General features: G+C 38.4%; 1 protein-coding gene across 1 annotated transcript; it reads right to left on the reverse strand.

The window, feature by feature from the left end:
- Nucleotides 1-1,345: 1,345 nt before the first annotated feature.
- Nucleotides 1,346-9,684, reverse strand: MRPS30 (mitochondrial ribosomal protein S30). Its single transcript, XM_004479141.5, has 5 exons — nt 9,016-9,684; nt 7,441-7,586; nt 6,237-6,342; nt 4,939-5,115; nt 1,346-2,370 (listed from the first exon to the last, which is right to left on the reverse strand). The coding sequence occupies exons 1-5, from the start codon at nt 9,596-9,598 to the stop codon at nt 2,081-2,083; spliced, it is 1,302 nt and encodes a 433-aa protein (XP_004479198.2). The 5' UTR covers nt 9,599-9,684; the 3' UTR covers nt 1,346-2,080.
- Nucleotides 9,685-16,441: the final 6,757 nt, after the last annotated feature.

Here is a 16,441-nt window from a genome sequence, read left to right on the forward strand (position 1 = left end):
GCCTTCACAAGGCCCCCAGACATGAACCCAGGGCCTCCCATGTGGTAGACAGGAGCCCAGCTGATTGAGGCATAGCTGCTTCCTCTCCAACTTCTTTTAGAAGACATCCAACTCACATCAAATTATTGCAAATTTCCCAGGTAAGTCCTGCAGCTTTTCAGATTCATTACTTTCATCTGCTACATCCTCCTCCTTCTTTCTGAAAGTACCATCTATCCAGTACCTGTTCAAATACCACTTGCTCCAAGGCACATTCATATACTTCCTACCAGTCAGAATTAACATATTATTTATCTAAACTTATACTACTGTTCTACTACAATAGCACCAAACACAATCTACACTACATTATCAGAAAATATCTACCATAATGGTTAGGAGGTTCTGGAGTTAGAGCAAGTACCTGGTTCAAATTCTAGTTTTGCCATTTGCTAGCTATGTTACCTTCAAGTTATTGGCCACTCTGTGCTCTTTGTCCTATCTGCAAAATGGGAATAGTACCTAGCTCACAAAATGGTTGTAATTAAATGAATCCATATATATATATATATATATATATATATATATATATAAAATACTTAGACAAGGCCCTAGCATATAGGGACCATGTAATTTATATGCATATGCTTTTATAAGTGTATATGGTTACATAGTGGTGTGTGTTGTGCTCTCCACCATTTAAAATGAGAAAACTTATAAGAGAATGAAACAAGTGCTACCACAGAAGCATAAGTATTCAAAGGATGGTAAATAAAACAAATTAAATATAACCAGGGAAGGCTTAGGGGGAAAAATGGCATATCAACTGGACCCAAGTTTTACATTAATTAGACAGTTTTAAAGTACTTTCACATGTACTAGTTCATTGAATCCTCACAACTTTATGAGTTTATCTTGTTTTACAAAAGCAAAAACTGAGGATGGTAACTAATTTCCCAAGGTTCAGTAAGTTAGAAGGTGAAAGTAAAGGCTAAAAGGTATCATTTTACTTATAAATTGATTTCAATATATCTGCATTTTCCCATGAAGGGTGAATGAGTCTCTAGTAGACAGGTTGAAGTAAACAGCACTGAGGGAGGTAGAGAATATTCCAAGCTTGGGAAACATCTTAAATAAAAGAATTTTATGGAGTGAAATTCATGGCATTCTGGGTAAACTGCAAGTAGTGTACTAAATATGGAACACAAACACAAATTATATCCTTCAAATCATAGACCTCCAGTTTAGCAATCATTTATGGAAAATAATCCCTATGCCTCCAGACTGATGCATCTATCAATATAACTATGGTCTCTGCCTTATTAAAGAAAAATAAATGAAAAACAGCAATTGTTTGCCATAGGACTCCAGTAAATAATGAAATATTTTATATATTTATAACAGGAGATTATATAAAATAAGAAGTACAAGTATGATCATGGAAGGGTAATTAGGTTTTCCCACTAAAAACGGCTTGAATAAACCTTAATATGCAAGAAGATTAACAATTTTACTGCCTATTAAATTTGAAACATATTAAAGGTACTTGCCAAAACTTTGGGATAAAGCAAATGACATGAAATGAAATATGTAACATTACTTCTAATAGATACTAAGACTGTACATTGAATTTTTTATTAATTTCATTATTAGTTAGCTGTGAGACCTTGACAAAGGCACTTAACTCCTATGAGTCTTCATTTCCCATACTTTGTTCTGAGGGGGTTTGCATAGTGCTCTGCCACTCTTTACCAAGTCATTAACCAAAACCAAGACTAAAACAAAAAGAATCTATATATTTTCAAGCATTTAAACAATTGCCCTTGCATTAATATTTAAATTGAACACTATTAATACTGAGGTATTGAACAGAGCTCATTTAATCTCATAATTAACCATGTAGAAATGAAATTTATAAATCAGAATACTGTACATAAAATTAAATCTTTCAGTGCCATATTTTTAGCAGAATGAAAAGCCTAATTACAGGTTAACATAATAAATATTTATCTCAAATTAATGCAGTTAATACTTGAGAGAAGTCATCATTAAAATTCTTTTTATTGTTCCTTCAGTGAAATTCCTAAATCAATGTTTTTTCTTAGTTTTCCAACAGCTGTGATTTGTCTTCATGTGGTCTGCTCAGTAGAAAGTGAACTATTTGAAGTAAAACATCATCATTAAAACCTTTCACATCATTATCTTCGATTGTTTCATAAAGAGGTTTACTTTGTGTCCCCCAACATATATTTTTACGAGGGTTATTTTGATCAGCTTGTGCAGTCAGTGCCAAAGTATTTAACTGGTAACAGAAAAAGGAAAAGTATTTTCCATCTGTGATCACACCCTGGGAGACAAAAGGTCGGGTAACATCTGCTTCACTCCAGAATCCTGTAGAACAAAGTTATGCTGAAATTTACACAAATATTTTACAAAAAAAAAAAAAATCTGACACATTAGAGTATATCAAACACCCCCTAAAAGATGGATAATTTACCTACCAAATTCCAAATTCCTCAAGAATTATTTCCTCCATTCTGGTATCTCCAAACTCATGATTCATCCCTTTTAACAATTTTGGCTACTGTAACAGCTATCAACCTTAACTGACCTCATCTAATAGTCCATGCAGATCCTTCCTATAGTTAGTACTAACTAGATCATTACTTACTGACTTCAATCAAATATACTCAAATTTTCCCCATACCAGCAGCACCTCCTACCTAGTAACCATTTTGGTTGTTAACATCATTAAATCCATAAAAAAATAGTCAGAAATTCTGTCTTTCTAAAGGTTTCAACAACATCCTTAGATAATTTCAGTGTCTTCCTTTATATATTGCAAAATTGGTTTTTATTTGCTGTCACTGTCTGGCATGTCTAAATCATAAGATACCAGGATGCCTTAATACCTTCCCTACTCAAATCATCTTGCTGCTTCTTGTTCCAGACTGACTGGCTTTCATAGTTCTAAACCCAACTGGCACTGCCAAGCAGTAACCTTATTTCCCTATATATATTTCATATCAGTCTTAATGGATATGGCAAGTGAATAATACTCTTGAAATATGGAATCTTACCATAAAAAGTCCTTTTTCTTTTATGAATAGTAGTGCCATTCTAGCAGCTTCAAAAAAATTTTCTATCACTTTTTTCTGTTTTTCCCTACTCCTATTCCCATTTTGCCCATTCTCTTCTATTACAGCAAAATAAGCCAACAATTGGAGTAAAAGGTTAAAGATATAAAAGAGAAGGGTACACCTAGAAATACTGCAATTTGTATTAAAATTCCTCTAAGCTATTAATATAGGATTAATCTACTTACATATGATGGAACTTCAAATTTTGAAAAGAACATCCAAATACTTCACAGTGGTTAATAAGGTCCTATGTGGCTGGCCCACGCACAGTGCTAATGCACACAAGGAGTGCCGTGCCATGCAGGGGTGTCCCCTGCGTAGGGGAGCCCCATGCGAATGGCGCCGCACACATGGAGAGCTGACACAACAAGATAACACAACAAAAAGAAAACAGATTCCCGTGCCGCTGACAACAACAGAAGTGGACAAAGAAGATGCAGCAAATAGACACAGAGAACAGAGAACCGGGGTGGGGGAGAGGAGGGGAGAGAAATAATTTAAAAAAAAAAAAAAAGGTCTTTTATGATCTGGTTTCTGGTTTTCTCTATCTTTTTCCCTATTATTATTCCTCTCTCTTACTTCATGGGCTTTCATGCTGTTCCTTACACATTCAAGTCTGTTCCCACCTGAGAGACTCTGGCTTGCTATTTCTTTTGTCTGAAAGTGTTTCCCCACAGATTTATGCAATTCCTCACCACTCAGGTTTGTTCAAATGTCACTGTTTGAGAAACCAACCCCGAATTGCTGTCTAAATATATTCTGCCTCCTACCTACTTCTTACCTGTACCCCATAAATTGCTCTACCCTTTTCTCTTGTATATCTTCTTCACAGTATTATCACTAGCTGAAAATGTTACAAGTTTATTATTTTTCACTCTCCCTACTTTAAGTTCCATGGGAGAAGAATTTGTCTGTCTCATTCAACCCTATATCTCCAGGGCCAAGAGCAATGCCTGCCACATTTGGCAATTAATAGTTACTGAATGAATGCTCTCCTAAACCACAAGCTGTATATGGCTTTTAACTAAATTATATGGGATAGATGTGATTTAACCTTAACACTTTAAGCCACCAAATCATTTCCTTTTATAGTGCAAAAATGTCTTCAGGAAGCTGTTATCATCTATAAAGGAATGACTTACTTGGCTACAGAAATTTTGAATTGGATGAGAAAATGATCAGGGAAAAAAAAATACATTCACGTAAGGTGGTCAAAGTAAAAGATTAGGGAAACAGACTTGGCCCAGTGGTTAGGGCGTCCGTCTACCACATGGGAGGTCCACGGTTCAAACCCCGGGCCTCCTTGACCCGTGTGGAGCTGGCCAATGCACAGTGCTGATGGACACAAGGAGTGCCCTGCCACGCAGGGGTGTCCCCGCATAGGGGAGCCCCACGCACAAGGAGTGCACCCCGTAAGGAGAGCTGCCCAGCGTGAAAGAAAGTGCAGCCTGCCCAGGAATGGCGCCACCCACACTTCCCGTGCCGCTGACGACAACAGAAGCGGACAAAGAAACAAGACGCAGCAAATGGACACAGAGAACAGACAACCGGGGGAGGGGGGGGAAATTAAATAAATAAATCTTTTAAAAAAAAAAGGTAAAAGATCAAACTAGCTACTTCTGTGCTACCCACTAATTTCAAACGTAAAATACATAATCATAACTTTTAAAAAACACTGTATTTTATGCCAATGTAAAGGTTTTCAAACATTTAAGATTCAACCAATATTTTTAATCCAAAGAAAATAATGTGAACTACTGAATTCTTAAACTGCCATAAATAACTTACAAGGAAAGAAAAGGCATAAAATTGTTTTCACCTTGATACATAGCTTGTGCTCCAGTCCAAGCAAAAAGGCTTGCAATAGCATTAGCTCTAAAAACTACTTCTATATGATCAGCACAGTTTAGTTTCAAAAGCCTTTTTCTTTTTAATTTGTCAGGTAACAAATGAAACTGGGTGTGACCATAACAATACGGATCTGCTGTTTTCGAGCCTGAAAAGCAAAATTAAAATATTTCAGATGAAATAAATGCATATAAAAACATTTAGAGCACATGTCCTAAGTACTTGCTTCAAATCTCCTTTCTTCTCTACACATCACATGCTCAGTACTCAAAACACACAAATGGAAAGGGCTGACTTACCTATTTTATTGATAAAGTGAAATTTCACATAAAAGTACAACTTCTCAACCAGCTAGCTATGATCAGGCTCACTGACAGAGACAAGTCATAGGAATATATGTAAAAATCATTTAAAATTCTATATAATTTCAATTTTCCCTATTCCCCTAGACATCAATGGAAGCTTTATTATTCTTCATGGCATATACATTTGAGGATGCAAATACTTCATGACATAAAAAAAAACACCTCATTATTTTAATGTAATAATTATGAAATATCTTGCTAATAGCAAAAAAAAAAAAAAAAGTTTTACATTATGTTCCTAACTAAAGAAAATAAGGGCCAATATGTCATGAAATGTTGACCTTTTTATTTTAATGGCAAAAATCTTTCCAAACAAAAGTTTCCCATAGTTCACTCCCTAAAATCATTGTGACTGAGAAGTGGGCAATAGATCTGGAGGACTACCATAAGATTTTCTTAAAATCTTCCTCAAGTCTATCAGGAATTAATAAAAGAAGAAGAAACAACCAAAGAATGAACTGCATGAGTGTAGACAGCAGCCTTTATTAATTTCTGCATGCCGGATCATTATCACAGTATGTCACAAAAATCTACTTCTGTAAAAAAGTTAATCACTGCTTCAAGTCCAGTCCAAGTCTTTCTTACTTAGGAAGAAAAATGAATTGCTTTCTCTATACAGTAAATCAACTAAGATTAATAAGAATCACAACTTTTTTTTTAAAGTTAAATACAGATTATTCAGCAGAAGCAAAGTTTTAAAAAGTGAGTTGAAAGAATACTTTGTTTCCAATCTTCATGCACACTGCAATAATCTGAGATTTTGAATTATACTGCTCCTAGACAATCTGAACCTTTTGGTCATGAAGAATTAATTTCTCACTATAGTTACTAATTTAAATTCATATAGATCACTTTGAACACATTTATGGCATCTATGGCATAATATCTCAAAAGAAAAACTTACCAATAAATATGTTGTTTTCATATTGTCGTTTGAATAATGGAAGTTTGTCTGGTCTACAATTCATAACAGGGATTTCTATAGGAACAGAATAATCCAGCGGCACAAACTTAAAGAAAAAGAAAAGACATGCTGAAATCACAGCAATATTAGTATGTATTTTACTAATAATCCTATCAGAGATTTATATCTTAAAATTAAAGTTTGTTTTGTGAAATAATGTAAAAACACTGCCATTTAATAATCTAGTCTACTCTTTTTACAAATAATATTTTCTTGGAAATTGCTAAGCACATTTACTTACATATTGCATATGGCCGCTTATAAGCTATAATGGCAGAGGTCTTATGGCTTGTAAAGCCTAATATATTTACTATCTGGACCTTTACAAAACAAGTTTACCAATCCCTGACACATACATAAGACAATACTCAAAATATACTTTTTTTCCTCAAAAAGAACTGCAAATATATAAAACTACCCTGCTCGTAACTGTAAAATTGATTTATGACTAGCTAGTGCAGTCTACTTTAAATTACAATCATAGGGAAACGGACTTTGGCCCAGTGGTTAGGGCATCCGTCTACCACATGGGAGGCCTGCGGTTCAAACCCCGGGCCTCCTTGACCCGTGTGGAGCTGGCCCGTGCGCAGTGCTGATGCGCGCAAGGAGTGCCCTGCCACGCAGGGTGTCCCCCGCGTAGGGGAGCCCCACGCGCAAGGAGTGCACCCATAAGGAGAGCCGCCCAGCGCGAAGGAGGGAGCAGCCTGCCGAGGAATGGCGCCGCCCACACTTCCCGGGCAGCTGACGACAACAGAAGCGGACAAAGAAACAAGACGCAGCAAAAAGACACAGAAAACAGACAACCGGGGGAGGGGAGGGGAATTAAATAAACAAAAATAAATCTTTAAAAAAATAAAAAAATAAATTACAATCATAAACTATACCAGTGTTTTTATATTGAGAAAGAAAAAGAAAAGGTCTGTATTATCCTGAAAACCAATGTCTTAACACTACTTAAAATGATGTGACTTTTACAGAATATGCTGTAACAGATTAAAAAGCTAAAAGAGAACTGCAGATGTGTCTCTGAAACATACTTGAAAGGCAAGTGACCATCTAAAACTTTCCATCCTACCAAGCTCATGACCTTAGTTGCCTATGACATTCCCTAAATCAGATGTCAATAGATACAATAAATCCTTACCTCTGGAAGCTGCTTGGATATTCGAATTTGGTTATGTGGTTTATCATCTATTTGGTATCTCAAAGCATCAACTCGACCTTTCCGATGACCATGACGAATAATTTCTTCACCACGCAACCAGTAAAAGTGAACTGGGCGTTTACAATCTGTCGAAAGAGATTCAAAATTTTCTGACCTCATCATTTAGATAAATTTGGTTATTATTCGAATGCTCAAAAATACTATCTTAGCAATACAGATCTTAAGAATGATTGTGTATAGTTTAAAAAAATTTTTAATTACTCTTTCAAGAATGATAGTCTGGTTTATGTGATAATTTAACTTAACTTATCATGATTTAAACATAATGCTCAGTTATTATCTGTATGTGCCATTGCTATGCTAAATACTGAATAAAGGAGATTTCTAAGTCATGGATAAATATAAATAAGGCCAAAAGGAATACCACTGCTATGCTGCAATTTTTTAAAATTAAGAATCAGAGCTCTTATGAATTATTAATTCAATCTTAATCTTCACAATAACGCTAATTACTGTCACTTCCATTTTATAGAAGAGGAACCTGCATCTTGACAAGGTTAAGTTTTCCTAGGCCATCAATCTAATAATTCAATCTAGTAACTAGTCAAAGTCCATGATGCATCTCTCAGGATCATTTTCTTCCCAACTAAGGGAGGGAAGGTACATGTATATAACAAGGGTCAGTTGAACACATACCTAGTCATAAAAATATCAATTCAATAAATATTTATTAAGACACCTGGCAGTAGGAGATATAAAATGGTGAACGAGAGAAACACTGACTTTTAAAACTGTCCATCCCTTAATTATTTCCCATGCCTACGATGAAAAGGTAAATGAAAGTTGCTCAGTTACGGAGAACCAGGAATGACTGGGTTTGAATCGTGTCCCCACTCCCCGCAATCTACCACTATAGGGTGGAAGATCAGGAGCATATTTAACGTTTCTGGGCCTCGGTGTTTTTTTTTTTGTTTTAAATTATAATATGCTATCTAACTGTAAATGGTTACTGTAACGATGGCAAACAAAAAGTTTAGAACAGGCCGTGGCACATGGTAAGTACTCAATAAACATCAGGTATTTTAGTCAATTTAAACTTTAGTATTTAGTCACTTAAACTTCACAGTTCTACGACACAAGTACTAGCATTGTAATTCCCACCAATAAATGAGAAAAATTACGCCAAAAGAGGTTAATGAGTTTACCTACGGTCACCTAGCTTTTCGGTGCACGAAGATAAAAGACAACCCCATGATCTGTCACATTTATTAACAGTCCCTTCTTTTAACCATCATTGCTTTTCTATTTGCTGAGGCCTGGACAGTTGAGGTTACTGGTCTAGAGTTGTGGCATCACAAGCATCAAAACCCAGAGACTAAATTCCTAATGTAATGACTGCTACTAAATCAGGATGCATACAGCTAAGAGTGAAGGGACTAGAAAAAAACTGATGAAACAGCGGGTAATTCACTCGAAGATGGAAATAACCTGAGGTGGAGCGGCCCCGCTTAGCTCCCACGTCCCTCAACGCGCGAAACAGGCTCAGAGGCTCACCAAGGGCGGCGGCGGCTAGAGTCGGGTTGTGTGGGCTAAGCAGGCCCGTGAGAGCTGCCACCAGCTGGTCCAGGAAAGGTGAGGCGACGGCCTCATTCTCTTGGTAGACGGGCGCACGCCGCTTGCGCCGGAGATAGAAGTGCTCCTGCAAGAGGCAGTCACACGCGGCCGCGCGCAGGGCCCCCAGATCCAGAGCGGGCTCGGGCTCCCCGCACGGCGGCGGCGGCGGCAGGCCGGACAAGAACACGGTCTTGGTGAAGCCCTGGTACCAGCGGTCGGCGTTCAGGGCGAAGGTCTGCGGATAAACCACGTACTTCATGAACTGCATCTTGGTGAGGATTCGCATCTTCTCATCCACCGACTGGGCCGCGTGCACCTTCTCGTGCCAACGCTCCACCCGCCGCTGCCGCGCCGCCTTGCTCTTGGCCGTCAGGGAGGCCACAATCGGCGGATAGCGAGCGACAGGGGCCGCGGCGACATCTAGGCCAGTCGTTTCCGGAACCGTGACGGCGACCTCGGCTGAAGTATGCAGTGGCAGCCCCCGACTGCGGGGTATCAGCCTCCAATACCTGGCTGCCTCCATCTTTGGCCCGGTCTCTCGACCCGGAGGTCAGCTTTAGCATTTGTCCCTGCCCTTTTGCCGTAGGGACCAATCGGGAAGCGGAAACTGAGCGAGGGCAGGGAAAGAGGGTTTCAGCGGGGTTGAGACGTGATGACGTCACACGTTTTTTAGCCAGTTAGAGCTATCCTTTGGGCCCAATTGTTTGTAGGTGAGAGGAGGAACTCTTGGGCCCTGAAGTTTTCCGGCCGCCTGGCAGGCGAGAATGAAACCTTTAGGTGGGCATGCTGCTTCCCAGGGACGACCTTGCCAGGAACTATTTGGAACATTCTGCATTGAAACCTCAAACCCTTGGCTAAACTTAATTTTACTGGTTTCCTCTGTGCCGCACAATCACTTCTTACCTGTTTTATATACTGGAATAAAAACTAATTTTTAACACTATAGTGTTTTTTCTTAATAATACATGGTGATTTTTTTAAAATGCAAGCATCACTTACAGATGACAATTGATAATCTTTGGGGAAATAATTCCCTATATTTCTTTATGGTTATGCTAGTTGATATACTGATAATTCTGTTAATGGCATAATTTATTAAAAGGAGACTATTTTATTTGGGTTAACTGAAATAAAAAAATAAGGGAAACAAAATATCACTAAAGAATTGTGTTTAAATTTTGTTTTGTGTTAAAAACAATTATATTTCAACATGTCTACTAATCTGTGAGCTCCTTAAAGCGGCAACCACTTTATTTTTGATTGCTCAGCAAAAGGGTAATACCTGTATATACAGGGTGTTCACTAAATATCTGCTGGAAAAAAATTACCTTAATCATTAACATCTAAGTGAATTTCTAGGTTATGTAATTTATTGTTTCTTTATATTATAATTAGGAACTAAAATAGTACTAATGCGGATTTATTTTACTAATTCTAGAGGATATCGAAAAGCAAACATTTTGTTGTTAAAGAAGAGTTATACTTGCAACAATGCTGAGGGCTTGACACACTAGTGTGTCCTCCCACATTGGGAGCCTCTCCTCTGAGAACATCAGGCCTCCCCAGAATGGGGGTACAACACCTTCAGCCATGTGGATCTAAGACCCCTCTCAATCTAGAGGTGGAGTGTGCATTGCCATCCCAGGGTCCAAAGGATGGAGGAATAAAATATGGATTAGAGTGGACTTACTGGTATTTGATTATAGAATTATTGTGACTCTGGCAATGGAAGAAATTATATCATTGGTGTGGAGACAGTACCCACAGGAGTTGCTGAAGGCAGGGAAAGGGAAAAAGAGGTGTGATATGGGGGCGTTTCTGGGACTTGGCATTGTCCTCAATGATATTGCAGGGACAGATGCAAGACATTATATATCTTGCCATAACCCGCTGAATGGCCTGGGAGAGAGTGTAAACTAAAATGAAAACTATAATCCATGAGGCGTAGTAGTGCTCCAAAATGTATTCATCAAATGCAATGAATGTACCACACTACTGAAAGAAGTTCTTAATGTGGGGGAAGTGGGATATATGGGAACCTCTTATATTTTTTAATGTAACATTTTGTGTGTTCTTTGTATCGTTAAAAAAGAGAAAAATTTTTTAAAGTTATACATAAGTTATATATACTGTTAGGTTATAACTGTCTGGCACAATTTATGAAGTTACAAGCTATTAAACTGACATTTAGAAATAAAATATCACAGTTAGATGAATCTGTTCTGCGAGAAGTTGCTAGCAAAATCTCAAATGTCCCTTTCACATTAAGAGCAAATGAGAACAAGGAAGAATTGAGATCTTTAAATCCATATTCAATATTTAATGCATAAGAGTGAGGTGACAATGTTATCTAAATCAAAGTAACACTTCCTGGTGAAAATAAATTATAAGCCTTTACAAGATACATAATAGAATTCCTATAATCAGTATTTTTAGAAATTCTCATACTATCCCAACAGATTTTAGGATTAGAAATTAGAGCTAGATTAATACCACAAGACATATATTTATTTATTGGGCATATAATTATGATTGCATTGTGGGTTCAGGAATCGGGGAGGAGGTGTTGGTAGTTGGAAGGAAGTGATAGATTGGGAGAGTAGGAAGAAAGAAGGATAGAAAGTAATGGCACCCAAACTTAAAGACCCCTCAAGGGAATTACTAGAATTGTTAGGACTCTGAGAGGAGTAGGGGGCCATTAGAAAATTCTACTCAGTATGGGACTTAGGTTTTTAAGAGAATTACTCTGGCTGCTCTGGAAATAAAGATTGTGGAATGTCAAGACTGGAAGCATGGAAAGCAGTTAGAAGGCAATTTGTAAAATTCAGGTGGCAGTTGATGGTTTGAAAGGATGATAGTGAAAAGTGTCCACAGGTTGAATACAGGTATGAAAAAGAAGGAGGAGTCAAGAAAGCCTCCAAAATTTGGGGCTTGAGCAGTTTAGTGAGAGGAGAAGTCCTGAGGACAAGGGAAGCTTTTTCCTTCTTTAATCTCTCACCTTATTTCTTGACTGAGGATTAGGGAAGGGAGTAGAAGAATTTGTGAAACATCTATTTACTTAAGGTTGACACTGGTCTTACACCAAACTAAGACCATAATATAAAGTATTTCTGGGGTGAGGAAGTCTTTTTTATTTTTGTTTTTGAAGGATTTCTCATGGTTGAGTTAGAATTAACAAGACAGAAACTAAATGTCTACATCATATGTCAGATGCTAAATTAAGCACTTTACATTTGTCATTTCATGGAATTTCCCAAGCACACTTCAAAGTGGATATTACCTACCCCACCCTACCAACACACAGACTTTTTTTTTCCTTTTCAGAATCACAGAACTTATGCTCAATGAAACAGCCAGGATTCTAATCCAGGACTATGCTGCCTAAGCCCATGATGATGGCAAAATAGGGCGTACATACTTAATTATGTCTGAGTCTTTTCTCCCCGCACTGATATACTTTCCCTCAACCCAAAGACTTCATGCAGATCCTGTAGCAAAATTCCCTGGACACGTAAAAAGGAATTTGAAATTTCCCCTGATCTATATAGTTTTGTATAACCAATAATTTAAAAATTATTTGTGACAGTGAGAAACAGGTCATTACAATCGTCAGCTACTTTCTAAAAAGGGCAGATCCACAGGAAAATTCTTTGTGAGTGTATATGTGTAAGGATGCAAAATGGAGAAAAAAGTTTGACAAAGATAAATAGTTTTATCCATGAAATGGGTTTACATGAAGAAAAAGAAAATGGAGCCCAAATGAGATGCTAAAAAGGGAGGGAAAGAAAGGAAGGCCAAGTGGGGGGTTTGAGAGAGCAAAGAGATGTGGTCAAGGCCACGCCAATCATGGACACTTTAGGGATGTTTTAAGGGGCTTTATAATTTTTTCCATGTGGTGTCTAGGTCAACCCTCTTTTCTGTCTGCCCATAAACTATCCCAAAGTGAATGTAGGACTATTGCTGACATTTCCTTGAGAATCCTGCCCTTGGGAGGTTTGCGGGTTTGATATTACCAAACAGGGCTAGGATTACAGGGTGGCAAATTTGTCCATGATGAACAAAATATCAAAATGGCAAAATCTGACCCTACTTTTGTCTTATTTAAATTTTGTTATTTGGCTTATCATAAATATTTGTTATTAATTATGATGCATTAAAACATAACATTAAAGTATTATTTAATCTTGATTACTAAGATTTTTGGCAACCTCTTAAATTTTGCAGTGACTTATTCACCTCAGCCTGTTTCAAAGGGACTCACTATCTTTGACTATTTGGTCATTTTTCCCCTTGCATGAGCTAGTAAAAAAAAAGGGAAGGATTTTTTAAAAATAAGAAAACTAAAAAGAACTTTGTGCTTGCTTCGAGTACCTGTAAGTAACAGAGAATGTATCTACATTCTGTTTCTCTGTGGATTGGTTTGGGAACAGAGAAATCCTGGAAAAATGACAGCTGTTAATAGAAACTGAAATGGATGAGCCAGTCTTCAAGGCTCTCAAAAAGTAAGGTATATGATGATCTGAGCAAGAAATGCAACCTTGGGAGGTCATTCTACCTTGGCCTAAGCTTCTGTCCTCTGAAGTTCCTACCCAGGTCTTAGGAACCATCACCAATAGTTTTTTTTATGTCTTTTTTATTCTTAAGATTTATTTTATTTATTTCTCTACCCTTCTCCTCCCCCAGTTGTCTATTCTCTGTGTACATTTGCTGCATGTTCTTCTGTGACCGCTTCTGTTGTTGTCAGCGGCATGGGAATCTGTGTCTCTTTTCGTTGCATCATCTTGCTGTGTCAGCTCTCCCTGTGTGCGGCACCATTTCTGGGCAGGCTGTACTTTCTTTTGCTCTGGGCGGCTCTCCTTACGGGGCGCACTCCTTGCACATGGGGCTCCTCTACGTGGGGGACACCCCTGCATGGCAGGGCACTCCTTGCATGCATCAGTGCTGCAAATGGGCCAGCTCCACATGGGTCAAGGAGGCCGGGGTTGGGAACCGCGGACCTCCCCTGTGGTAGATGGACGCCCTAACCACTGGGCCAAGTCCGCTTCCCTACTACCAATAGTTTTTATCTGAAGGGTCTTACTCTGACAGTCATGCTGCTGCATAAGGATATGTAAATTCTCCATTATTCAAAATTAGTACTCCAAATGCATTTTTCTGTAACAATGCCGATAAGATTCATTTATTTGACAACAACAACAGAAAAAACAATATTTTTTGCCTTTTGTATACCTGGCACTGTACAAGGTCCCTGAGATATAAAAGTAAATGAGAGGACTTCTGCTTCCAGAAAGATGGAGTTGATGTAACTTTCCCTATTCCGTCTCCCAAGTGCAACTAAAAACCCTGAACATTATATACACAACAAAAAGAAGATTGAAAAGTTGAGAGAAGTCAGACTGTATGGGGTCCTCTGGACCCAAGGAATAACCACAGATGAATTCCTTAGATTTTCTTTTATCTTCATATATTCCAGTATTGGAGTTCAAGAAGCCTGGAAATGCCAATAAGCACTGAGAAAAAAGCCCCAACAAAAGTCTGCTATGTTTAGTCAAAGGATCAGCAAAGGGGAAGTCTAGCAAAACAGAAAACTTAGATAATAATTGCTCTTCTCTGGCTAAACACCACAGAAAAAACTGTCCCTCCATCCCCAACCATACCAGTAAGGGCTGAACAGGCAGCCTAGATTTTCAACTTCTCCTGGTGCTGACAAAGTGCCCCAATATCTCCAAGAAAGTTATCAGAGCAAGCCAAAAGAAGATCTGGGAATTTTATACCCACAGGGCAGTAACAAGGTATCCCACATCCAGTATAACAGTGGAAACTATGTGAGGAGCCTAGACTTCCATCCCTACCAGGCAGTAATAATGTACCCTTTCTCCTCCCTACTGGCACGGTATCAGAAGAGGCTTGTGGAGAATCTGGACTTTCACCACAGCTTAGCAGTAATGAGGCCACCTCCTTTCTCCTCCCTTCCTCCCCTGTGGTGTCAGTGGAGGCTACAGGAAAAGCAGTAATGAAGGAGTCCTACAACATGCACTCAGGGAAATATCAATGGAGATCTAGTGGAGCACCCTATCCAGCAAAAATAAGGAGACTTCCCTGTGGGAAAGATTGATTATAGAAACTGGACATATTCCTCCACCTGGCAGTATCAAGTCAGCCTCCCACCCTTACATACTGGAGTGATTTCAGGAAGAATAAGCTAAAACAGAAGATTTACATAAGATCCAGAATCTCAGAACACAACACCCAAGATGCGTAAGGTTCCGCTGGAAATCACTCATCATACCAAGAATCAAGAAGGTCTCAACCTTAAGGAAAAAGGACAATCAGTTGGTACCTACATCAAGATGATAGGAATGTTAGAATTTTCTCTCCAATATTTTAAAGCAACCATCATCAAAACACCTCATCAAGCAATTATGAACACATCTGAAACAATGGAAAAAAATAGAAAGTATCAGCAAAGAAATAGAATATAAAAAGAATCATTACTGAACCTGTGGTTGGTGGTAGGGTTGGTGTATGCTCTGGAGACTTAGAATTACTGGATGGTCCATGTGCCAGCTGGGCCCTGAGCCTCAGCAGAGTTGCAACACCTACACTCCAGTTCGGTGATTTACCCAGGTCAGCTAACAAGGAGGTGCAGATGGTCAACCACCACACCAAGGAACCGAGAGAATTTACAACTACAAGTAGGAGAATCCCATCTATCAGCCATGTGGGATCTAAGTCCCATTTCAATTTAGAGATGGAGTGGGCATCACCATCCCAGGGTCCTCAGGATGGAGGAATAAAATATGGATTAGAGTGGACTTACTTGTATTCTACTATAGAATTATTGTGACTCTAGGAATTGAAGAAATTATATCATTGGTGTGGAGACAGTAACCACAAGAGTTGCTGAAGGCAGGGAGAGGGAAAAAGAGGTGTGATATGGGGGCATTTTCAGGACATAAAGTTGTCCTGAATGACATTGCTGGGACAGTTGCAGGACATTATATATCCTGCCATAACCCACTTATGGGAACTGGGAGAGAGTATAAACTACAGTGTAAATTATAATCCACGCTGTGTAGCAGTGCTCCAAAATGAACTCATCAAATGTAATGAATGTACCACACTAACGAAAGAAGTTGTTGACGTGGGAAGAGTGGAGGGTGTGGGGAGTGGGGCATATGGAAACCTGTAATATTTTTTAATGTAACATTTTGTGTGATCTATGTATCTTTTAAAAAAAAGATAATAAAAATGAAAAAAATAGAATCAAATACAATAACCAACTTTGAAAAAATAGAATAAAAAACTCCAAAACCCTCTGGATGGGCTGAACAGCAGAAAGAAGAGAATAGAGGAGGAAAGAATC

Source organism: Dasypus novemcinctus, chromosome 2, assembly GCF_030445035.2.
Source record: "Dasypus novemcinctus isolate mDasNov1 chromosome 2, mDasNov1.1.hap2, whole genome shotgun sequence".
Lineage (NCBI taxonomy): Eukaryota > Metazoa > Chordata > Mammalia > Cingulata > Dasypodidae > Dasypus > Dasypus novemcinctus.